The sequence below is a fragment of the Pholis gunnellus genome (assembly GCF_910591455.1).
Source record: "Pholis gunnellus genome assembly, chromosome: 12".
Taxonomy (NCBI): domain Eukaryota; kingdom Metazoa; phylum Chordata; class Actinopteri; order Perciformes; family Pholidae; genus Pholis; species Pholis gunnellus.
Genome location: NC_136539.1, coordinates 21,770,670 through 21,796,927, shown reverse-complemented (window position 1 = coordinate 21,796,927; position 26,258 = coordinate 21,770,670). Strand labels below are relative to the sequence as shown.

Below are 26,258 nucleotides of genomic sequence, written 5' to 3'. Positions count from 1 at the left end.
TTCAAAGTGAAAATATCTTTAGTGTGGCTGAATTTAGGCCTAATTCACGCCTGTTTTTCATGTGTTTTTTGAGCAGGTGGATTATATTGAAGTACAAAATGTGATCACTGCAAACAGTGAAGTAGCTTAGCTCTTTAACATAAAGTAACTAAAGTTGTATCAAATAAAGTGGAGTAAAGAAAATGAAAACACTCGCGTAAAGTCACATAAAAACACAAGTATGCTGCAGTCAGGTGTCCCTGCTGTGTCATTAAACCCTCTAATCACACGTTGTCCGTTCTTGACACTCATCTTCTCCACAGAGTTACACTTCAGGCCTGAAACAATCCCACAATGCATCTGCCATGGCTTGGTGAGCCGCGTAGCGCCGCGGCGGCTCCCCTCCCCCCCACCCTGTTGAATGCTAATCCTTGTGCTGTATCCCGATGCGAGCTCCGTCCATAACGTTATGCTGATGGCTTAGTGTTGCTGTGTGAGAGCAGCACACTTCTGTATAGGCTGCCTGTTCTTACTCCATACAACCTGCTGGTTTGTTACTCTTTGCTAATAAAGAACCTGCTTGTTTGTAGTTTGTCTTTTGTGTTTGTCTGCACTGGATGGTGCCATAACATTTTTAGAAATATCAACATTTCACTGGGTGGAAGCACCGGCATCATAATTCTTTTCTGGTTGAAATTATTAATGATTTATTTATTGATTCAGCATCTTCAAAATACCACGTGAATCATACCACAGACCAACAAAATCTCCGATGTTAATCTTTATGTAACTTTTAGCCGAATTACTTGAGTTCAAAGATTATAGAAAAGCTAAATACATTCACATGTCCCGAACATTTGAAAGCTGCAAATAAGCCTCTGGTTCAAAGAGGTTTGAAGAGAAACAGTGTCGTAGATTATAACACATTTTTATACACATTTTCTTTCTGCAGGTTTCAGAGTAAAGAGAGAAAGGAAACCACGCGTGAGTGTTGTAGAAACACAGTTAATCCTTTTCTAAAACACATTTTCAAACTCCGTCAACATTTTTTGAAGCTTCTTTGTCAAAACATTTGACCTCGTAGCCTAATATAGACATGCAGTGTTTACATTTTCATATTATATTCCAGCTTTAGTTGTTCAATCTTACAACAGTTTTCTCACCACCTTGTGGTCATCATAGTTAGTTATTTTTTTGGTTTATCTTTTAATAACCCCCCACTCACTCACTCACCTACACACACACACACACACACACACACACACACACACACACACACACACACACACACACACACACACTGCCCTGCTCACTCACTGCTCAAAACAAAATGCTGACCACAGCTACTTTAAACTGAAAGCTCAAAACACAACAGAAATGTGTGTGTGTGTGTGTGTGGGTGGGTGTGTGTGTGTGTGTGTTTGTGTGGGTGTGTGTGTGTGTGTGTGTGTCCCATCACAGCAGGTTTAAACTCTCAGGCACTAATACGGCTCCCGTTAATGAAATATCTGCAGGTAATCCTGTAACTATGTAAATGTTTGGTTTCATAGTGTTTCTGCTGTCGAGGGAAAAGGTTTTTTGGATCAGATGGCAGACGTCACCGTGAAGAGAGGAAGAGGAGGAACAAGAGGAGTCGTAAATGTTGAGGTGAGTTAATTTAAGGGTTTTCTTACAAACGTGTCTATATGTATTTTATAACATACACTTTGATTCACTTTTTGAAACCCACGCAAAAAATAACTTCTCAGTGAAACTGTAGCCTCTTTGTGGCATGAAAGAAAAAAAAGCAGATTTATTTGGTTTGATTTAATTTTTTTCCAGTTTGTAAAACAGACAGATTATGTTGTACTGCTCTCTATCAGGGCTGTTAGATCACAAAACCCTTCAATGTGTCGTCCTTGAGAGCAGGAACAAATGAGATATTTTGGCCTTTTAATTTGGAGGACTCCAGTTTCAGAGGTTATTTTCTGCTCTCTGGCCACAGGGGGCAGTATTGAGCCTGTAACCACTCGATAGATGAAGACTAATTGGCTGCTAAGTAGCTGCAGGCAACGTCGATACTAGTTGGTTGTGGCCGTCCAGAAGTAGAATCTGTGCAAATAAAGTGAGGTGAAAATGTACCTCTAGTTCAGTCTGTGCTGTACAAAGTACAATACAAGGAAAACAAGGGATTTATGTAAAAATACATGTAAATTATATACATTATACATGTTTCTTAGTCTCTTACATACATGTCTCTTAGTGGGACTCTGACTTCCTCTCTCTCCGTCCAGATCCAACACCCTTCCCCTCCCTCCTCCTCCTCTCCCTTATCGTCTGCGTGGCGAGGCTTTGGGAGGAAGGTGCGGCTGCTGCTGCCCTACGTCTGGCCCAAAGGCACTCCGGCGCTGCAGGGACTCGTGCTGCTGTGTGTGGGCCTGCTGGCAGCAGAGCGACTGGTCAATGTGCTGGTGCCCGTTTACTCCAAGAACATCGGTGAGCACCTAAAAACACAGAAGGAATAAGAGACTCTGGTCTTTCTTAGTTCACTAAATGTTTTAATCGTGTGGAATGTAGTGAGACGAAGATCTGCTGCATTTACCGTCTGAACTGTAGGTGGCAGTGTGCTCAAGTTTTTAAAGTGTGTCCTCCCTCGTTCCCTTATGTCCTTGGTTGATTATGTCTTTGTTTTTTAAGGAAAGTTCATCTTCTGTGCATCCAGTTTATTGTGTTTTTATTGATTATATTTAGACAGTTTTCCACTGCAATCATTTAGATTTGAATATTAAGTATTAGTTGGAGAATTGTACAGAATCTATGAAATTTTGCACTACATTTTTAGCCTCTTATGTCTGAATGCAAACCTGATTTGACCCTTGATAGACATGAAAATAAAGTTTCAGCATGTAGTCATGTGAAAGAATGCTGATGCTTTTGTCCACCAAATTACTGTAATGGAGAAAATTGTGAAACCAGTTCTATAAAAACAACAACAGTTAGCCGAGTAACCTGAAAACTGGACTCACAAACGGCTCAAATTAGTAGCATTGTCCCTCTACATTGTGACATGGATAGATAAATAGATGTACTTTATTAATCCTGAACTGGGAAATTATATAATAAAAATAAAAAAACTCCTAAACATGAGAACCAGACACATGTTTCTGATAAGAAGAGGCTGGTTACTCCCCCCCCCCCCCCCCCCCCAAACGGACGCCTACACTTACAGCTGAGGACACCAAGGACACGTAGTGGTTCTGTTTATAATGTCCACTTGGCGGTTGGTTCCACACAAGCGCAGTAAGTCGCTGTGGCCCACAAGTCAGGGCGGTCGTTAAAAAATTGGTGGTGCGCGGACGTCCGCACAGAGCCTACGCGTCGTACTCCTTCTGATGACGAATTTTGGTGCCATGGATCTTTGTGTAGTCGCAGATGCAGAAAGTAGAACTTCTGCGTAAACGGTTCTGCCGAGAGCTTTCCCTGCTACACACTTACCCGGCACCCTGCTGTGGCCCGAATACAACACACAAAGCTGCTACTTTGGGCACCAGCAGCTCTCCTCTAATGCAACAGTTGTTCTGGTTGCCTGAAAACAAAAATTTGAAGACAAGTATTCTTTTGCACAGCCTTGCGCTGAATTGGCATTTTTGTTCGACTTTCAGTCACTGAACCAATCAGACATGGACGGTGATTCAGGCGTCTGGAACCAGGCTCACTTGTATCTGATTTGATTTGGGGCCAAACAGAACTGACTCAAGCAATTTTTGCTTTTACTCCAAAGAGAAACTAATCACACTTTGAACCGAAATGCTAGAAAGACTGACCGCTTAATGCCGGCTACATGTTTAAAACGGCAGAACACACTCATGAAACAGTAGCAAGTGTTCTTGACTAACTTCATACAGGATGCGATAACATAAAACCGTTTGTGCTGGTGTGGTGTCAGAAAACGCTTCAGCTGCTGTGGAGTGAGATCTGATTGGTTTGAAGGAGGGTTAACCTTTATTTTTCGGGGGGTGTCATCATCTGCCAAAGTCTTTTGTACCCTGTTTTGTACTCCGGACTGCATCCACCCCAAGGCAACATCCCAGAAGTCTCCACTTCAGAGGAAGTCAGCATTCAGTTTGCCCTCAGCTTTGGAGAGGGGGAGTTGTGTGTGTGTGTGTGTGTGTGTGTGTGTGTGTGTGTGCTGGGAGGTCACCCCCTCCTGCCAGTCATGCTTAGCCGACATTAGCGGCCCTTTTTCGTGGAGTTAACACACCGGTACAACGGACGTTTTGTCTGCGGGTCCGACTCCGCCTCCCACCCTCCGACTCCAGGACCCCGATGCCAAAGAGCTGAAAATACCCCCCACTGAAAACACACACTAGAAGGTTAAAGGATGTAGAATACACACATTTCTTCATTCATTTCTCCCCATTTTTTTTTAAATCTTCTTTTCTCCCTTCTTTTCTCACCATGTCTGTCTCTCTGTCTGGATCCTCAGTTGTCCTTCTTCCTCCTCCTCCTCCTCCTCCTCCTCCTCCTCCTCCTCTTCCTCCTCCCCTCATCTCATTTCATCCTGATTCCCAGCACTTGTACTAAATGGTAATGAATGTGAATGAGAATGTGTCTGTGTGGCAGAAAGTGTGTGAATGTGATCATGACTGTGTGTTTGTGTGTGTGTGTGTGTGTGTGTGTGTGTGTGTGTGTGTGTGTGTCAGTAAGTAATAGAACCACAGTGTACTGTGTATACTATAATTAAGTAAAAACGACATTTTACACAAATAAAAGTAAAACAGTTTAGCATTAAAATATGATTACCAAAAGTGAAAGCTCTCATAATGCAGAATTGAATTATGTATATTTTATTATTGGTTTATAATTATTAATGCATTAATGTTGTCGCTGGCAAAAGGTGGAGCTAATGTTACAGTCTGCCTATAATAATACATGGTTGTTTATTTGTTGATTATATTTTGTGTTATTACTCTGAATCTTCAAAGTAGGCACTTTTTACTGCACTGTATCTAAATGTAGTGCATTAAAAAAAGTAATAGTGTAAAGTAGCAAAAAATGGAAACACTATACATCAAACTATTTAAATACTGTGTTTTTATGCACAAAAAACACATAACATTGGTTTAATTTATGAGCACCTGAGTTTACTGTTTTATCATTGCTGTCGTGTGAAAAACAAAGGAAAATATGAAATATTGTGTGTGTGTGTGTGTGTGTGTGTACAGTGAATGAGCTCTCTACAGGAGGCGGATGGTCTTCGCTGATGGTCACAGTCTGCATCTACACACTGCTGAAGTTCCTGCAGGGAGGAGGGGCGGGTGAGTGTTCACATGTAGAGGAAAGTGTGTGTACAAAATAATAGATGTTCGCGTCACCGTGTACGAGCTACTTCCTGTGTGGAAATCTTTTTCTGCATCTGTCGGGGTTTTTTTGCAGGCACCTCTGGTTTCATCAGCAACCTGCGTCAGTTCATGTGGATCAAAGTTCAGCAGTTTACCAGCAGAGGCGTTCAGGTCGCACTTCTTCTTCTTCTACTTCTGTTTGTTTCCTGGCTCTTTCACTTCAACGTCTGTTTGTCTGAGTTGTACAGTTTTGATGAGATTATTTACACTCTGCAGTTTGATGAAAGGATCATTCTGCTTCTTGTTTTTAAAGTTCTGGCCATCATTTCTATATTAATGTTTAACAAAGACTCGTAAGGAAAGAAACTCGATTGTGTAGATGATCAGAAAGATTGTGCACAAGTTTAGCCAACAATTTAGCAAGATAAGGATAACAGTCCCGGCAGACTGAAGTATCTTTGATGTGCTTCTTAAAGACGCAGCGGTGTCTTTGCTCGGTGACACATGCCCACATGGTAATGAGTTCCTCTCCCAGTAAACCTCAGCCAATCTCAAAGCATTGTTTACATGTAAAAAGATTTGGGAACACACTTGTTTTGGAGAATCTGTTCTTTTTCCTCCTCTTTGTGTTGACAAAAAAAAACAACTAAATGTGCATTCCAGCTGTTTGAATCGACACATTTTGGTTCCTCTGTTGAGTCTCCACAGATTAAAGCTCCATTCTTATGGTCAGCTGGTAAATATGGATAATATTATATCTAATGGATAATATTTTATATTAATAATCTGAATCTCTCAAGTAACAAATAACGACATAATGTATATATATATCAAGTAAATGTAGTAAAAACGTACAATATTTGCCTGTTGCATTGGAGTAGAAGTATAAAGCAACACAAAATGGAATTACTCGGGTGAAGTACAAGTACCTCAAAATATACTTCAGTACATGTACTTTATTTTCCACTTGCAAAGTTGTCTTATAGCAAAAAAACCAATTTCAAATTTCTCCGTTACACTGGACATGGTGAGTGCTGGTTTTAATGGTTGTGCTGACAATGGTGTCTCTCTCTCTCTCTCTCTCTCTTTCTCTCTCTCTCTCTCTCGCTCTCCTCCTCCCTTCCTCCCTTCACACTTCAGGTGTGTTTGTTTTCCCACCTGCACGGCTTGTCTCTGCGCTGGCACCTGGACAGACGCACCGGAGACGTGCTGAGGAGCGTCGACAGAGGCACTTCCTCCATCAACAACTTGCTGAGGTAGGAGTCTCCATTTTGGAGACTAATGGAACCGATGAACCCAACACACACAAACACACACACACAAACACACACACACGTTTAGTGTCTGAGTGATAACCTTCTTATTGTTTTCTGGCTTCAGCTACATCCTGTTCAGTATCCTCCCCACCGTCTGTGACATCATCATTGCCATCATCTACTTCGTCTCCTACTTCAGTGTCTGGTTTGGACTCATCGTGTTCACCTGCATGGTCCTCTACCTCAGTGAGTCAGTGTGTGTGTGTGTGTGTGTGTTTCCCACAGGAAGTTAGTTATTGCTGTCTGCTCCGCCAATTTGGCCCGCGATATGAATCAAAATCGTCATTGTTATTTATTTATCTTCATGTGCAATCTTTTTGAAAAAATGTTCACGAGGACCAAAATAAATTAAGACTACACTCACCCAATAAATAAATGCTCCATATGTGTAAATTATAAAAACAACCGTGCTCTCGTCTGCAGCCTGCACCATCCTGATCACAGAGTGGAGGACGAAATACAGGAGAGAGATGAACAATCAAGACAACAACGCCAAGTCCAGAGCCGTAGACTCGCTGCTCAACTTTGAGACGGTAGATAACGCAACATGTTTCCTCTTCATTTCCTCGAGTTATTAACAAGTCTGACGAGCAATATGTCACATCCAGGTGTGTCCACTGTCCAGGTGTCATAGACTGTATATAAGAAGTGGATGTATTCACCGTGACGTCACCCGTTGGTTTGTGGACTGACGTTTTGAAGCAAAGAGTTTGGCATTCTGGCTGTCATTTGCTTGATTTTTAGCCGTCGCCATCTTGGTTTTTTTTGCAACCAGAAGAGACAGCAGAGGGAGGAACTAAGTGCAACCAAACACTGAATAAGACTTTATAGTCGACCGAAATGATGGTATTAACTTCAATGAATTGAAAACACGCTGTGAAAGGGTTAAAGTTGTAAACACGAGCAACTCCCAGACCAGACAGCTGTGGTAGAGACCTGTCAATCACTGTAAGCCCCGCCCTAAAGCATCCCCTGCTTTATGGTCTGTTTGACTCTAAATGGACCATCATTTACTAAATGAACATCATGCTGTATTGAAGAAGACTTGAAACTAGAGATTGAGACCATAAACTCATGTTTACAATGTTTACTGAGGTAATAAATCAAGAGAGAAGTAGAGTCATTTTCTCATAGACTTCTATACAACCAGAGGAGTCGCCCCCTGGTGGTCATTAGAGAGAATGCAGCTTTAATACACTTCAGCATCGGCTTCACTTTTCAGAAACCTGAAGTTTTTGTGATGTGTTTTCCAGATGTTTGAAATGTCTGAAATGTTTGTAGATGTTTAAGTTGCAGGTCATTTCAGGATGTTTCAGTCTTCTCTCTCTGGACTTGACGTGTTTTCACAGGTAAAATACTACTGTGCTGAGGATTATGAAGTCCGCTGCTTTGAGGAAGCCATTCTGAAATATCAAGTAAGCTAGAAGAGTGACATCATCTGGTAGCAAAGTTTTGTCTAAACCTGGCATGCTTCAGTTAAAAAAAAAATCAAATCAATCTTTCAACTCTCAATGTTCTGTCCATATTTCTTAACTTTCATTGTGCTGGTTTGTGTTTGCGTAGCGCTGTGAGTGGAAGAGCTCGGCCTCCCTGGCTCTGCTGAATCAAACCCAGAACGTCATCATAGGATCAGGACTGCTGGCTGGATCTGTGCTGTGTGCCTACCTGGTCTCAGAGGGGCAATTCCAGGTATCTGGCCTCATTAACTCAGACCTCAGTGAGACTTTCTTCCAACATTATAAGATGATGGCAGGTTCTCAGCTTGCTAGCGGGAGAATAATCAATTATAATATGATCAGTGATGTTCAGCAGCTGTTTGTGTTTACTTTCCCTCTCAGGTCGGAGACTACGTTCTGTTTGGCACCTACATCATCCAGCTGTACACTCCTCTGAACTGGTTTGGTACCTACTACAGGTGAGGGGAAACAGGAGGCCACTGACCCCTGAACAGCTTTGATTCATCAACGTCTGTATAGGTCTGTGTTTCAGCCAGCCGTGCCCAATATTTAAAGAATCTCCATTCTTTTCACTGATGGGAGGCTGGAGTTAGACGGGTGTTTCTAAAACAACAATGCTGTATTTTTACTATTGGATTTACTGGCATTTATTTGATTTACTTTTTGGTTTTTACTTGTTTACTGCAGACGTGACCCATAAATACAGTGTGAAGAGGCCTTTGTATATATTGATGTGACTCTCATAGTTGTAGAATATATCACATATATATTAGTTTATATATACTAAATAATAACAGTATATTCATCTGAGAAAACTGTTAAAACTACCACACGTAATACTACTTCTTCGATTACTTCCGCTACTGAAGCTAGTACCACTACTTTTCCTACTAGTACTACTGTTACTACCGCTAGTACTGCAAGTAATACTGCATGTAATACTGCATGTAATACACTGGCTGTGCATCGTGTGTCTCTGCAGGCTGATTCAGAGTGCATTTGTTGACATGGAGAACATGCTCACACTGATGACAGAGCAAGAAGAGGTAAGTCAAAAATAATGAATACATTTCTGGAATATATATATATATATATATAATTTATATTTGAAATAAATTGAAATATATATACTGTATATATATATTCATTTTTCAGAATTTGTTCATTTATTATTATAAATGCATTTTTGTTCATTACTTCTCATAATATTTGGCAAATATATAATTTTTTTTTGGCTGATATTGTTTAAATCATTATGATGACAGTAATAAACTGCTATTGCATATGCAGTTAAACTGGAAGAATAATTACTGATTAGTATTATCTGATATTAAATATATAGAAGTGTGTGTATAGTCAAAATGTTAAATAAATACAATAATCACATTTAAGTGGATAAAACTAAAATCATTGAGGTGTTCCTGATTGCTCTGCTTCAGTCGTGCTTTGAAACAGAGAAACTCACAGTCAGAGGTCGGCGTATTAGGAGATCAACAAGTGTTTGTCTGTGACTTTGTGTGTGTGTTTGTGCACATACACAGAGTTTGCATGTATGTCTGTGTGTACGTCTAGAGTGTGTGTGTGTGTGTGTGTGTGTGTTCGGTGGGAAAAGGCGTCCTCCGGCTGCCTCACTAAGGGCTCCTGCATTCACAGGCCCTTGATATGGTAAACAGCCACATGAATGTGGACAAAAGCATTAAGAGCACCTTAAAAACACAGCAGCCCTTTTCTTTGGCTTGGGAAGCGAGGGGAGTCAGGGAGTCAGGGAGGAGGAGGAGGAGGGTGAGGAGGAGGAGGAGGGTGAGGAGGAGGTCAGAAAGGAGAGAGGGATCGCAAAAAAAAACAACAATGCAATCAAACGTTGCTGGTAATATTTGGGAAATGCTAATGATTACATCGCAAAATCTGCATAGATTATAGCTTCATTGTGTAAAACACAACTTCTCTTCTCTCCTGTTCCTCATCATCTTCTCTCCTTTTCTTCATCTATCCTTCTTGTATCCTTTTATCCCTCCCCCCCTCCTCCTCCTTTCTCCTTCCTTTTTCCTCTCCTCCTCTTCAATCCAACACAAAATAAACAATTGAACCTCTCGTACTAAGTTAGTTTTTGATGTGCACCGACTTGCTTTTGACCACATCACATGGTCTTCATCGGCACGTTGCAGATGCTCAAACGTAACATCATGCTTAGCACCTGTTGGACCTTTCATCCACGTTGACGTAAAACTAAGTGGAGCCGAACGGTTCCATCTCGAACCTTGCAAACGGCAAAACTCCATCTGCCGATGAAGACCATGTGATGCAGTTGAAAGCACCGGAACAAGCGAGTAGGTGGATCTTTAGTTGAGATTGATTTGATTCTTTTTTTTGGGGCTTCTCTACTGTATATTTTGGGAAACACATTATAAACCGAATGTCATCGATCCTCCTGTGTTCTTGTCTCTCTTACCCTGGTTTCCCCTTCTCTCCCCCTCCTCCTCCTCCTCTTCCTCTTCCTCCTCCTCCTCCTCCTCCTCACAGGTTAAGGATGCTGAGGATGCACAGGACTTGCAGCTCACAGCAGGTCAGGTGGAGTTTGACAGAGTCCGTTTCAGCTACGTGCCCGGGTGTGTAGCCAACAGCCGATCTGCTTCCACTTTTCTGCAGTTTGATCTGATTTCATTCATTGTGCATAAAACAAAAGAGTGTCCTCACCATAGCAACAACAGCATTGGTCCTTTAGTCAAACACTTAGAGGGAGGAGGTCGCTTTAATTGATACACGGCACACAAAACACATCTGACCGTGACACTAAAGACAGCTGTTTGCATCCCGTGTCCCACCGACGGTCAATGTTGGTCTGCTTTAACCGTGACCGCCATGTTTTTTAACGTTATCTAACTTGTTTTTGTTGTGTAAACCTAATCAAACCCTGACTATGAATAATAAAATAGTGATCTGCAGTGACAAAAGATGTGTTTTTTAGGTTGGAGGACATTTTGTTAAAACGTTCATGTTTGATTTTTCTTACAATCAAAAAACTTTCAAGAATGAAAGAAGCGACATTAAAAGGGATTACGTTAATTTTGGACCTAATTGTTGACCTTTGTGTGTGTGTGTGTCTGTGTGTGTGTGTGTGTGTGTGTGTTCAGCACTGAGATTCTTAGGGATGTGTCCTTTACGGTGGAGGCCGGACAGACAGTTGCTTTGGTAAGTTGTCCTCTGTTTACTACTTCTATTTTTGTCCCAATTCAATGCCGACTGCAAGTACGTTCTTTGTAAAGGCTTCTACAGTTTAAGGTCAAAGTTTGCAAATTGGAACGCAGTCAATAAAACAAAATTGTAATTTTGTTTTGTTGTTGTTGTCAATAAAACAAAATTGTAATTTTGTTTTATGTGTGTTGTGTGTGTACTTTGAACCAACCCTTGAACCAACCCTTTAAATTCAGAAGCATTGTGACGGACTGCCATGTGACGTGAAATGAAAATTGAGACAGGTCTTTCCAATAATCTGTGTGTGTGTGTGTGTGTGTGTGTGTGTCTGTGTGTGTGTGTGTGTGTGTGTGTGTGTGTGTGTGCAGGTCGGTCCGTCTGGATCAGGGAAAAGCTCCATCCTGCGTCTGTTGTTCAGATTTTACGACCTTCAGAGTGGCAACATCCGCATCGACGGGCAAGACATCTCCAAGGTAAATCAGGCGGCAACGTCCGGCTCTGAAAAGTGAAGCCAAACCTGAAGAGCCTTAAACTTCGATCTCTCTACTGACCACCAGGGGGCGACTCCTCTGGTTGTATAGAAGTCTATGAGAAAATGACTCTACTTCTCTCTTGATTTATTACCTCAGTAAACATTGTAAACATGAGTTTATGGTCTCAATCTCTAGTTTCAAGTCTTCTTCAATACAGCACGATGTTCATTTAGTAAATGATGGTCCATTTAGAGTCAAACAGACCATAAAGCAGGGGATGCTTTAGGGGCGGGGCTACACAGTGATTGACAGGTCGCCCGGTCTGGGAGTTGTCCGTGTTTTTGTCTTTAACCCTTTCACGGTCAGTTTTCTGTTCATGAAACATTGATGGTCCCCGAACAATATCTCATTCAGGGTGGCAACAGCCTTTAAAGCCTTTAAAACACACAGCCTTTAAAACCGCAATTCACAAACCAGAGACCACGTCCGCTTCTTGTACAGATAAACACACATAAACACACGTAACTCAGGGGATGGTGGTATTCCTTTAAACTGCAGCCAGAGTCACTGCTCTTCTTTTTTTTTTTACCATCAGTTGTGTTGTGTTTTGTCTGACTTTCTGTCTCTCTGATTCTGTCTCTTTTCATTCTTCCTTTCACGTTATCTTCATTTCCCTCTCCCTCTCTCTACACACACACACACACACACACACACACACACAGCTGGGCTGAGTGTGTGAGCTCCTGTCACACTGTGAATAAATCATAGTAAAAGGTTCTTGAATAATGCAGCAACGAGTCCAGACGCCAGATGTGTGTGTGTGTGTGTGTGTGTGTGTGTGTGTGTGTGTGTGTGTGTGTGTGTGTGTGTAAAGATAGCCCAGTTATTGCAGTTGTAGCTTAAATAACTCTGTCATTAAAAATCTCAATAAAAAAACAAACGGCACACACGCACACCGGTTCCATTACGACAGACATGCTTGTTCCGGTCAATGTTTTGGGGATTTTACGAGGACGCTCATTTATAATTATACAGCAGGAGGACCGTCTTCATCAACACACACATGTGGTCGCCTCCTTAATCAAGATTCAGCTTTTGTTGTTTATTAGTCTCAACCTTTTGGGGCTCTCATGGAGGAAGAGGAGGAGCAGGAAGTGCACGTCCACTGAAGGATTCTTGCTGTTGTTGTGTTAGGCAGCGTCAGGGCCTTTTTAATGTTCTATAAGTCTTTCGTTTTTTTATGCTCAATGGTCACTTCCCCCTCAAAAAGAATGGAGGCACATATGATCAGGAGGACAAACCTGGTGATGACGAAGGGGAAAAAACTACTCACGGCCCATAAGCCCAGCTGTGCTAATCACGGATCCTTTAAGATACATGGCAATAACTTTTAATAGCTGCGTGAGCTGTGAGCTGTTTTTTATTTACAATGCAGGTAAGAACGAATGAACATAATGAAATAAACTATGAAACATGGGTGGGAAGTCCCTTGAACAGCTAATCAGAGTTGAATAGAAGTCAGAGGTGTTCATAATCAATCAATACAATAAATATTTGATCAAAGGTTTGGTCATAAAGTTCCCCGAGAGCGAGAAGGACAAGGAGGATGTTGTGCTTCGGGTTTGATGCCAGCAGTTTTTTTATACACCATCTGTTTCACATTCCTGTTGACCCTTAATTAAAATGTGTCATGCTTTCCATGTTTTACTCTATAAATTCTTTTTTAATGTGTCACTATTACAGGACTCACGTCCATCTTTACAAGCATTCATCACACACACCTGCTACGCATGAGTCCAGTGCAAATTCACAAGAGGCAAAACAATTTAAAGGAACGTTGTGTAACATTTAAGGGTATTAATGGGATATAATATTCATAGCTATGTTTTCATTGGTGTATAATGACCTGACACAAACACACAGAGAGGCGGCGGCGGTGGTGAAGGGAAGGATACTCGAGTCGACGGCAACTAAACTGCAGATAAACATTGGCGAGTAAAAAGCCAACACTTGTGTCTGGTAGCGGCAGCGTACTCCACTTTATGGTTTATTTTACTCTAAATGGACCATCATTTACTAAATGAACATCATGCTGTATTGAAGAAGACTTGAAACTAGAGATTGAGACCATAAACTCATGTTTACAATGTTTACTGAGGTAATAAATCAAGAGAGAAGTAGAGTCATTTTCTCATAGACTTCTATACAACCAGAGGAGTCGCCCCCTGGTGGACATTAGAGAGAATGCAAGTTATAAGACACTTCCGCATCGGCTGCATTTGGCAGAACCGGAGGTTGCTGCCTGGTGAATATATATACTTTCTGTTGCCTTCCTGCCATGCAGGAGATTTTCAGAGGTGCAGCCAGTTCTGTGTTTTGCAACACTTTGTTGTTGAAGCTTTTGGGCCTCTTGGGTTTGGTTCTAGCCCACCGCTCCTCTGCCTCTGTTTGTCCCGGCATATGGCAGCCACATGTGGTGAAACCTCTGATGAGTCCGTCTCTGCCGGCCCCAACACTGCAGGCTGATAGTCGGTTACTGAGTGCTGGTGTGATTCATCTGTGTGACCTTCAAGGTGTCCGTCAGGTTTCCTTTCTTCTATTTTAAGGGATATAAACAGACGTTTTTATTTTGTTTAGTTCCTGTTTAGCTATGTTGGCAATTACTGCTCATAACTACAATGTTTTTTCTTGTTATTCTCTGACACACCTTCCTGTTTGGTCAGTAAAGAGCTGCCACACAGCACGCATATCAAAGTAATTGGAGAAACTTTCATCAACAACTTTAAGCAGAATTGTTGAAGGTTTAGAGCAGGACTGAGAGTTACTCAAGAGCCAGATTCTAAAAAGGAACAGTCTGACAATGTGTTCGTTTTGCTTCACGCAAAAGACTGGAAACAAGAGTAAATGGCTCTCCTGGTTGTCCCTTGGTAACATCTGCCGATTAGCATCTTGTGTGACAGCGGAAATGTTTACAGCTGTTACGAATCCGCCATCCCCCAAAATCAACTTCCAAAAGGTGTGGGGAGGTTTCAGTTTCAGTCGCTGTCGAGCACTTCTGTTGGAGCATATTAGCTCCTCAGAGGTCACTAATAAACACGTCACATCTCGTTTGTGTAAAAATGTCAGCTTGTCGTCTTACGAGGGGTCATGTGTTGGACTATTTCTTGGCCGGGTGCAGTGAGTACTGAAATGCTTGATCTGTCCGAATTTTAAAACAAAATTTCCAAAATGAAAACCCGATGTGTCGTAAATTTTCGGTCATCCATCCCTTTTCTAAATGTGAATGCTGCACTCAAACGTATCTGAGACGGGCACAGTTAGATGAAGTGCTTTTAAGCAGCATATATAGAAATATTGAAAGCATCCTCAAAAAAGCTTATTTCCCTTTAAAAAGCGCAAAGCTAATGTTATGGAAAGATTGTGATGTTATATTATTAAAAAAGTAAACAGGGCCTTGCAGCTTGAGACCACTCCCTCCTTCGAGACGAGGCAGTAATGTGGCAGGGAGGACGAAATAAAAACGTATATGTCAAACAGTCATGGACCCCGTGTCTTTAATGTGATTGATAAGCCTTTCGGGGCAGCTCTTCTTCTTCGTCCTCTCGTGTTGGACTGAGGACAGACTGGACGGTACAGTGACATAACGTCAACCTCTTCCCATTCTGTTGTTAACGTTAGTTCCTTGACCCAATCCATCCAGCAAACGCATATCTATATATTTGCTAATAGAAAGGAGGATGGGTATGATGTAGAAAGATGTTAAATGTGGCATCGTCTCACAGATTTACTCATTATGTGTCGTATGTGAGGACAGCTGTCTGACTCTAATATGTTCTCCTTTGTTCCGCTGTTGATGTCTCAATGAAAAACATGAAAAGCTTTTTCTTTCTTCTTTCTTTTCCCGTCTCCATCTGTCCGTTTCTCTCTTTCTGACATTTGGTATTAGACCTCTGTCGGCCCGCCTCGATCACAAACAGATGCTGTGTTGTTCTTCAGTGGAAAAAAAATACCAAAAGTAAACGGCAACAATTAAATTCAGGGAAAGTGAGTGATTACCAGCCAAGCACCAGAGCTGGTGCAGGAAATGGAATTCGTTTTGTCGAGGCCGCGGAGGACGGCTTTCCACAGGAAAGGAGAGTCATTGAAAACCGGAAATTATTTCTAGAGAGATCAAAAAGCCAGATTTATGAAATGATGAGAAGCTTCTTCTTAAATGGGGAACTGAACTGATCGGACCAAGCTGGACCCTTCTGGTCTGGACCATCTGCTCTTCACAGTCTGGAGATTGTAACTGTGTTTAATCTGCAATATGGAACAATTCATGTGTCAATGCGGGAAATCTGGCTGAAAACAGCAAGAAAACAGAAAATCACCAATGTGCGTTGCACATTATTTTATTTAGTTGCTCCAGATTTCACTAGTTTGCCCCAAATTCACTCACCGTTCAGCTCTCTCTGCAGTGTTACCTGCCACCCGCATCGGGTTCGCTCCTTCACTCGGCAGAACCGGAGGTTTGCCGCCTGGTTTTCACACAGTTGTCGACTTGATCAAACCGGTGTCTATGTGAAGCAGGGTCTATGACCGGCAACTATGTTTTCTCTTGCCTCTGCATACAATGTGAGTAATAATACTACTCACAAGACTCCCGATCGGAGGCTTGCCGCTAGAAAACTCAGCAGTCTACATAGAAATATTTGATATCAATGCAGATTTAGTCTTTAAACAAGAAGCAAGGACATTGACAGTGCAAATGAAATGAGATGTAGAGAAGCAAAGAGAAGGTGAGCGGGTGAAGTCTGACACGTGAAATCCTCGGGGAGAGACGAGGACAGACATTGGTTCAGGACGTGTGGTGTCTGTGACCCGGGGCAGCATGCATTATATAGTGTAGGATGAATTAAGCCATGCAACATTGATATACATGTATGCTGTGTGTATGTGTGCGAGAGAATAACTTAGTTCAACGCCAACGTAATGAATGTTTATCATGAACCGCAGATCTGAATATCCCACACACTGAAAACACGTTCCATTCCCCGGGTGCAACACGGTCAGCTCGATGCTTAATTAAAGGGTCGGGTTTCAATGCTCGCTCCAATTTTGAATCTGGATTAGCAAAAAAATGTGTGTGTTCGCTTGATTACAAAGCAAACAGTTGTGTCCCTTTCTGTGTCTCAAGGTGCGTCAGTCTTCTCTGAGGTCGCACATCGGCGTGGTTCCCCAGGACACGGTGCTCTTCAACGACACCATCGGCAACAACATTCGCTACAGCCGAGTCACGGCCAGCGACCGGGAGGTGGAGAGAGCCGCCGTGGCCGCCGATATACACGCCAGGATACTGGAGCTACCTCAGGGTCAGGCTGGAGTGTGTGTGAGTGTGTGTGTGTGTGTGTGTGTGTTGATAATAATGATGAAAACTGCTTTTTGTTGTTTGAATTCGATGTTGGCTGCAGCAGACCTGTAACAGGGTGTTTGCCAAGTGGAATCCTGGTGATCTTGATGTAGGAAGGGAATGATGGTTGGTGATAATGGTGTTTTGTCCAATCAGGTTATGACACGGAGGTGGGGGAGCGAGGTTTAAAGCTCAGCGGTGGGGAGAAGCAGAGAGTAGCGATTGCTCGAACCATCCTCAAAGAGCCTTGGATCATTCTGCTGGACGAGGTGAGAGGCTCACACACCAGGGCCGTCCTCGAAAAAAGAAATTCTTAGGCGATAAAATGTTGTCGACTAATGTAAAACTGCTCATTAGTACTTACATTGTACTGCACTTACAAATGAAATACTGTGTTTGTTCCACCAGGCCACGTCTTCACTGGACACCCAGACCGAGAGGAACATCCAGGCCTCACTGGCCAACATCTGCACCAACAGGACGACTATAGTGGTCGCACACAGGTGACATCACTACCCAGCTGTGTGTTCCATAACTGAGAAACGTCTTGATGAGTTTGCTCGTATTTACACAATTTGTCAAGACACCAAGTGCTCCAACTCACAGCCACTGCATGCTATCTATTATTAGATTAGATTAGATGTGAATTTGTTGTCATTAAACAGAATGCAGGTAATGAAACATTGAGTTTAAAACGCAATAAAAACTTGAAGAAGTAAGTGCAGTCAGGGCGTAAGGAAGCTTAGTTTTCCTCACATGCCTCCATGAAGAACAGGGACTCAAAAACAGTTCTCGGATGGACTGGTGAGCCTGAGAATGTTGTGTTAAATAGTAATGTTTTAATGAAGACGCTTGTGCGGGAAGTAGTGAGCATACGACTGGACTAATGAGACTTGGAGTGTGAAAACGGATGTTGAACGCGGCCCCCATTTACTTCAACTCATCAAGAACTTTCTTTGTTTTTTGATTCGTTGTTCACCTCGAAACCATTTGAGAAAAACTACATTTTCTTCAAACGATTAAATTATTATCTTAGCTTTTACCAATTGGTATGGGTAAAGGTATCGCCAAAGTCATTAAATTCATCCTCAGGGGGACATGAATAGGTGTGCCAAATTGTCTGGCAATCCATCCAATAGTTGTTGACACATTTGACTAAAAATCACAAATGGCAGCCTCATGGGGAGCGCTAGAGGAAAAGCTAGCAGATCAGCAAAGTCAGTGGGATACATCCTCTGGGGATCATGAATATCATTCAATAAATGGAGGCATCCAGGTATCACTCAACCCCTTTTGAATGAACAGAAATCATAAAAAGTCATAAATATACCTAAAATATCTACCTGTAGACATTCAGGCAAAAGGTGGCCCAACGTGGTGCCGGACATGAGTTTCTATTCTTTTGAGCCTGAGAGTACGAACACTATTTCTGCCATTGACATGACAGCGGTCTGTGATTAAAGCTGTAATACAGGACCGAACCGAAAAGAAAAAAAAAATCAAATGTGGGTAAGAGAGATGAAAGGAAAGGGGACAGGTGACGGATGTGGTGAAAGGAAAACAGGATTAGAGCGGACACAAAGAGAGGGATGGAGAGATTAAATGAAAAGCTGATTGGAGGATATGAGGTGACGCGTGATGACAGGTCGACAAAAGTAAAAGAAACAGATGTCGGGTTGTTCATCAGTCTGAGTGATATCGAAAAAGACTTGAAAGGCTGTGACACTCGCAGACGGCGAAGTGGCCTCTGCTGCTGATTCCTGCTCCAGGTTTGATCGTTGCCTCTGTGTTCTACACTGGGTTAACGTTATTAAAACGTGGTTTAGATTGTGCAAAAGAAGATTGGTTAAATTAGTCAAAAGCAAAACGGCTTTTGTTTTTATATTTTGGCGTTGCGACCTGGAACAAATTTGGAAATTTCTCTGGTTGTCTGGAACGCAGCCTCACAGAGCTGCTAGCGTCGGTTGTAGACCGTTCGCATTGAAATGTGGATGAATTCATACGCATTGCACAAACACATGACAATGTGCGCACCTGTATGGAAACTGAGCCATGTAAACAAACGTTGTTTACAGATGTTGACTGTGACTAATCACCAGCTGAGCTGTCTGAGCTCTTCTTTTTTTTTATGAATCATCTTCCTTTTTAAATTAATTGTTATGGTGCTCGTTTTGATCTTATTTTGACCTGCAGTCGTTGTTAAAGTTGATCCACCAGCTTCTTAATCTGTCAATAGCAGCAGCAGCAGATGGAGTCTGAGGATCAGGGGCTGTTTTTTGACTTTGTCACTTGGGCCTTAAATTAAATTAAAACACACAGTCACAACAGACAGGTCATGATTTAACTTTGACGGATGAGCTGGAATCTCTCTTTAATCAGTGTTTCCCTTCTCCTGAACATGGTGGCAATCTGCAGATAAAACCAAGCAGTGAGTATGGGGGGGGGGGGGGGCGTAGCGATGTGATGGTTATGTGGTTTTAAAAATACATATTTTCCTAATAATGTACAGTCTTTGACTTGGATTAATTCCTGCACGCTCTCCTGAAATTCCATTGTCTTAAAAATGCAAATAACGAGTCTCGAAAAACAATAACCGAAGTGTGTTTTACGCAAGAAGATGCAGAAGATCCTGTTTCTAGTTACATGTTTTTTAATTAACTTAACTTGGTGCTACAACAGCATGTGTGATATAGGCCGTTGTGACAGCAGACATGTTGACTTGTCACAGTAGGAAAAATGTTGTACGTCACGTAGCCTGCAATGACATCGCCATTCTTGCTCTTGACGTCTCTATACGGCTTGTTGTCTGTATTGACTGCAGTGTAAACTGGGCGGTAGCAGAGGTGGGTCGAACAAACGCAGGACTTTCAACCAGTAGAACGGCGTCTGTGTCGCAAACTGTTATTTAGAAGTTACGTCAGTGATGTTGGTGTTTTCCGTTCTTATGCTGTGTTGACTCAGTTAACGTACTTATTTTAAACCCAACCATGATCGGAATATATATATATACACAGTATATATCTTAAGATATATATACATTGTTCATAGTATAGAGTTAGGATAACAGGCATAACACCCGTGTCCTGAAACGGGTACGTCTGAATGCAAATCAGCCATCGTTAATGTCAGTAGTAACATCTCTCCCTTCCTGCTCTGACAAAGTCAAAACTCACGTAATAATCTGGGGGTAAGTCTTTATTTCCTTCAAGATGGACCCATATCCATATAAATACATTACATTGTATTCACTGCCTGTTGTGTACTTCCCTGGTCTTATGGAGCTGATGGATTTGTGTCATGAACATTTATGTCTGGCCTAGAAAGACGGGCGAGAATGATGTGATTTCATCCCTCACTCCATCTCAGCCGAGGAGGAGAAGATGAGCAGCACGGAGTTGAACGTAACTCTTAAAAACAGCACATGAACTACTGTAGCATATACTGCATATAGTGCAACACACCGGGTGTTTTCTTCCTGCTCCAAAGCCTGAATGAGCGGATCAAAAAAAGTGACGTCTGCAGTCTCCGGGGAGAGATATTTCTACCTTTGACCGAGGTTTTCCATCAAATATTGAAGGTGGACGTCCAAAGATAGCCACGATGACACTAAAGCAGAGTGGTGGCTCTGCTGAAGCTTAAAGTGACACTCAGCAGTTTGGAGAGGCATGAACTCTGTGGTTTCGCAGAACCATCTTCTTTTTTTGTTGTTGTTCTGCTCACAGTGTCGAGCGTAAGGGTGTCACTTCCACAACACCCCTCACCTTCTCAAAAAGACTATTTTCAGATTCATGCATTTATATTTTATATTTTCATTTTGGCGAGACGCTAGAGATGAATATTGTAAAAAAAATGGACCTTGAAATGGAGTTGATTACTAAGTATTTTTTTTAATTATGTTTAAATATGCAAATGAGGCATTACCTTATTAAAGGTGTGATCATTTGGATACATTTCCAGAACGGAAATCTGAAGTTTGGATGAAGCCCGCTAGTACACAATTCTTGTTTCATTTCATTGACATTAGAGTCAAAGAGGGGAGTTTGGATATCTCTTTGTATCGCTCCATGAATCAGAAAAGACATACAACATAACACATTATATGTTTAGTGTATTACATTAGTGTGTGTAAGAGCTGCTGAAGTGGAGATTTCTGGATCAGAGTCTGAGAACAAACTCATTCAGAGAAAACGTCTTAAAGAGACGTTTAGTTCAATTACACATTACAAGTTTTCCGAAATGTTATGTTTAAATTATCTAAGATAACTATTTGTGAATATAGACAAAGTAGTAAAATACACACCTGGATGTTTTCTGTCCATTACTCTGAAAGACGACATGTTATGGAAGGAATATAGCCCAAAATATAAAAAAAATGACCGGTGCATGAACATCTCTGTTTTTACTGTATTGTCTCCCCTTAAAGGAAAACACATTGGGGTCACATCACAAAGTGGAGGCCGGAGCTGAGACACGGTTAGATATCTTTAATCAGACTCTCATCAGAGACATAAATATTAACTTTAATAATTTACAGACAGGTTCATACGGAGTCCTCCGACTCAGAGTAACATACGTGTGTGTGTGTCGGTTAGTGATTACTGGGGAATGACTCTACGTGTTTTTACTTTTATAAGACAGCTGAACATATTTAACATCTAACCACACATTACGACTCTCTCTTTCAACAGCATGCGTCTCCCTCTTTTCCCATTTCCTCTCCTCCTCCTCCCTCTCGACCTCTGGCACCGTTATCTTCCTTCCTCTCGTTGTGAAGACGCCGGACGGTCGAAGTCTTTGATCTGCTAACTCTTGTACACTTCACACGTGTCTTAAAAGAGTATTGTTTGGTTGTAATGCTGGCCGTTATTCATATTGTTAATAATAACAATGTCTTTAATATTGCAAGAAGGAGTCCATGAAACACAAACACATGTTTATACAGATTATAAACAAGCTTTCAGCTTAGTTACATTTATTCGTAAGAGGAAACGAAGGTGAACAGATGCCTTCCTGGTCAGGTTGCTCTTTTGTATGTTATCCACATCATGTGAACCCATACGATGATCTTTTCCTGAACCTTGCTCAGTAGTTTTGTTGCTGAAGTCTAACAGAGTAGTTTCCTGTGAGGATGGAATGCATGCAACGAGCGGTATATTGACGAAATGCACAAAAAATGAGGAGTAACTTTTATGTAAGATATCATACTTTTTTATAGATATCATACATTGTATGAGGATACGTTGCTGATTCATAGATATAACACGAAAACACTCCGTATGCAATCCATCAAATGGTGACGCAGGATGTATAAAGAACGCAAAAATTCATTCATTGTAAGCGGCCGTGCAATGCATTCTGGTTGCGCCGTGGTGCGTTTTGAGAGGATTGCATAAAGTTGAGGTCTATGCTACTTTATGCAAATGCTAAAAACATTTAACCCTTTAATGTAATGCTCAACTGTTTGGTGGAAAACAATAAAAAGCAGCAGGTGATAACATAAGGAACATTAAAAAGAGGAATAATATCTGTGTGATGTTGCAGGTTGTCCACCATCGTCGGAGCGAACCAGATCCTGGTGGTTCACAACGGACAGATAGCAGAGAGAGGAAGGTACGGTTGTGGGTTTGGGGACGTCTTCAGGACATTTTGAACAGCCACTAATGCGTTTGTGTGTGTGTGTGTGTGTGTGTGTGTGTGTGTGTGTGTGAGAGAGAGAGAGACACACCTGAATGATTGTGTGTGTCCTAAGTGCTCGCACATTTGTTATCTGTTGATCAAAAGCTCAGAGTGTGTTTTTTTGTGTGTGACCCTTAAACCCCTCTGGTGTCTCTCTCTGCCCCAGAGGCTGATGGACAACATCCCACACACACACACACACACACACACACACACACACACGCACACACACACACACACACTCACACGCGATGGAGCTGCCACTTAACTGCTGATGCGTACAGTCCTTTGATATAGGAGCTGGTAATGAAGACTTGCTTTCTCACACACTGAGGTCACTCACACACACACACACACACAAGCAAGAGGTGAAAGAAGAAGTGACATTTCTCACTCTCTAATATGCAAATTCTGATAAAAATAGATCACCCAGATGAGTGTATTGTCCCTAATAATCAATAGGTATTGATAAGAACGCACCTGATAAGATGAGTTGGTCACATACTTGGCTGTGGTGGAGGGTAAACACATGCAGGGACTTTGTTTGCCCCCCTGCAGGTACAAAGCATTCATCTTTTGATCGACACTGTGATGTGTAAACACGAGACAGTTCAACCTCCGGTGTCCGAATACACACAGTTTGTGCCACAAAGTGTGGGAGTGTATCATGACACGGAAGACAGGAAGAGGCCTCATCCCGTCCTCAGGCTGTCCCCGTGCTGAAAATCCTTTTTACGAGGACTCGGTCTGAGGCGGCTACTTCTGAAAGCGCCGTTTACCTGTGAATACAACAAAGTGACTTTTTGAACATCTCCATCCACGCGACGGTTATCGTCTTTCAGCTTTGGTTCAGCTTCGGTTCAGTCTCCTCCTGCTTTGTGCGTTTAGATCGAGCCAAACTTCTGCTTGAGTTGTTGTCATTTACATATTGTTCTGTGTCTGTTGTTGGACAGATGCTGAGTTTCAAACTATGATTTGATTGCGATTGACGAATATTACCTGTTAACCAGGCAAACCGTTACTCTGAAGATAACGTTTTATTACGGTGTAGTCGAAACGTTTACAGTTACGGCTGTGTTGTACTTGATTTCTTCATCTTTAAAAATGCATCTGGTGATGTGATTGCCAGTGTTTTGAAAGAAGGTGGAAGAGGAAGCTGATTTTTCTCCATATCTCTGCTGCAGGCTTGAGGCTCGAGGCTAAACGAGCTGCTACTGGCATTAGCAACTATAGTCCTCACACCTGAATAACAGAATATACAAGAGGTTGACTCCCAAAACCGCTTACGTGACTGTCGGAGAACACAACAGGCGCATGATGTGAAATGGCTGCAGTTTTAAGATACGATAAGCCTGAGCATCGTTTTTTCTCTTTCTTTCGTTGACCTCTTAACCGCTTCCTTCTCTCTCTCTGTCCATGTTTCTCGTTTTCTCTCTTTGCATTTCTGCGTGTCTCTTCCCCTTCATCAACCTGTCCTCACTCTGTCTCTGTCTGAACCGCTCAGTTTGTCTGTATCCTTATTTCTGACCCTCGCCGTGTCTCTCTCTCTCTCTCTCTCTCTCTCTCTCTCTCTCTCTCTCTTTCTGTCTGGAAGTCCAGACAGTGACACACTTGTGTTTTTACTAATTCATAGTAAAGTTGGTCGAAGTCTGCAGGAGGATTTCATAACACTCAACTTTGTTTTTAAAGCAGCTCTGGTGTCACAAGACATTATGAGTGACCCAACTTCTCCTCTGCCTGCTCAAAACAACTCAAAAACATCCTTTTTATGTTAAATAAAAACATTTCAAAAAGATGTAGCAGATAGCGTTGATTTACTAATGTAAATGTGTTATATAGGAACTTTATTTTTGGGAGAAAGGGGTTTGTCTTCTTCTTTAAAATTTGCATTCAAGAGCTGGTAGGAAAGGTCTGACATGTTGGATATCCAAGTCGGGTTCTTTGCTATTTTTTAAACAAAATCTGGACGACAAATGATAAACACACGACTTAAAGAAGCTGCCGTTTTATCAGCTGGATGAGAGGTCAGTATTAGAGGTTTGAACTCTCCTAAGTGACTCTTCTGACTTCCCTCTCACGTTTGTCCACATTTAAAATGTGTGTTTTAGAAAAATCCTCACGAAAATACCAGAAAATAAAAAACAAGTGCGAAGTATTGCATTTTTTCAGGAGGGCAGAGAGGAGTTACTGAACCCTTTTTTGATGATGTACTTTCCTTCTTGTCTCATCCGGCTTCTCCTTTTGTTCAGACACGAGGAGCTGCTGGTCCGGGGCGGTCTGTACGCAGCCATGTGGAGGAAACAGCAGAGAAGTCACGACACACAAACAGAAGCACAGATGAACAATCAGACTCAAGACACTTGACACTGAACTGAGTATGAACTTTTTTTTTAATCTCTGTACTCACCACACCTTTTTTTGTCATATCTGATGTTTTGCATCTGCACCTTCGGCTAAAGTAAAGTCTGACGAAGCTGAAGGTCAGCAGTTGGTCAGATAATGACATTGAAACTGAGCTGCAGCAGCTGTTACTCTCATTGGACCTCATGCAATAACATTTTCGTATTTTTAACTTTCGTACGAGTAACCACGTCAGATTCAGGAAAAGTTCCTAACTTCAGATAATTGTGTAAATGACCAGCATGAACTTGATGAATGGCACCTCTGTTGCAAATTAACATGATTAACGTCCCAATACGACCATATATGTCTACTCATCCCGCGCCACGTTTCCATTATTACAGTCCTGCTTTCAGAGATCCATAAAGAAAAGTCCATAATCTTTAACAGCGTCAGCAGCAGAATTAAGGGACTCGCTAAAGACGAGGGATGGGGAGAAATAACGTGTCACCTGAGGGTCGTACTGCCACTAAAATAAAGAATAAACAGTTCCATATGACAAACGCCGCGCCATCAATGAATGCAAAGGCAGGGGTCAAATAATATAAGGTGGTCATATGGATTTTGTAGTGTTATACAATAACATCAATTGCCAATTTCAATAAATGGATATTTTTAGGCTGACTTGAATACATTTAGAATTATATTGGCCTATTATTCAAACAGGATAATGTCTCGTACAAGCCGCTTGAGAACGAATCTGTTCGCACGTCTGGTTCTTGCACGAGGCCCATTGACTCTCGGTAGGAGCGTCAATGGTCCCGGGGGTTTGAACTACTGCTGCTATCCCTTCTTTTTCCTGCTGGTGGCGCCGGTTGACATGTGCAATAACTGGCATGACGAGGACCAAACAGTCTGCACGTGTGTTGAATCTCCAGCCTGCAAAAAACGTTCCATGCAGCGTTTCATTTGTTCCAGTGAAATACTCTGCTGATGCCAAACTGTTGCTTGTGAATGTACTTACAGCTGTAGATAAAACAACTGAAACTGAAGCTGCAGAAAAACAGTAACGTTAGCCAGCTAACAGCAATAGCAGCGATGCTAAAGAGCTG

General features: G+C 41.9%; 1 protein-coding gene across 1 annotated transcript; it reads left to right on the top strand.

The window, feature by feature from the left end:
- Window positions 1–1,566: 1,566 nt before the first annotated feature.
- On the top strand, window positions 1,567–25,170 carry abcb6b (ATP binding cassette subfamily B member 6 (LAN blood group) b; the record flags this gene model as incomplete). Its single annotated transcript, XM_079170308.1, has 19 exons — window positions 1,567–1,626; window positions 2,253–2,454; window positions 5,184–5,276; window positions 5,395–5,471; window positions 6,441–6,556; window positions 6,681–6,802; window positions 7,040–7,149; window positions 7,966–8,031; window positions 8,180–8,305; window positions 8,455–8,531; window positions 9,056–9,119; window positions 10,594–10,679; window positions 11,205–11,262; window positions 11,634–11,738; window positions 16,918–17,092; window positions 17,287–17,399; window positions 17,539–17,633; window positions 22,672–22,740; window positions 25,056–25,170. 19 exons carry the CDS (start codon window positions 1,567–1,569, stop codon window positions 25,168–25,170), a joined length of 1,929 nt encoding a protein of 642 aa, XP_079026434.1.
- Between the last annotated feature and the right edge of the window lie 1,088 nt (window positions 25,171–26,258).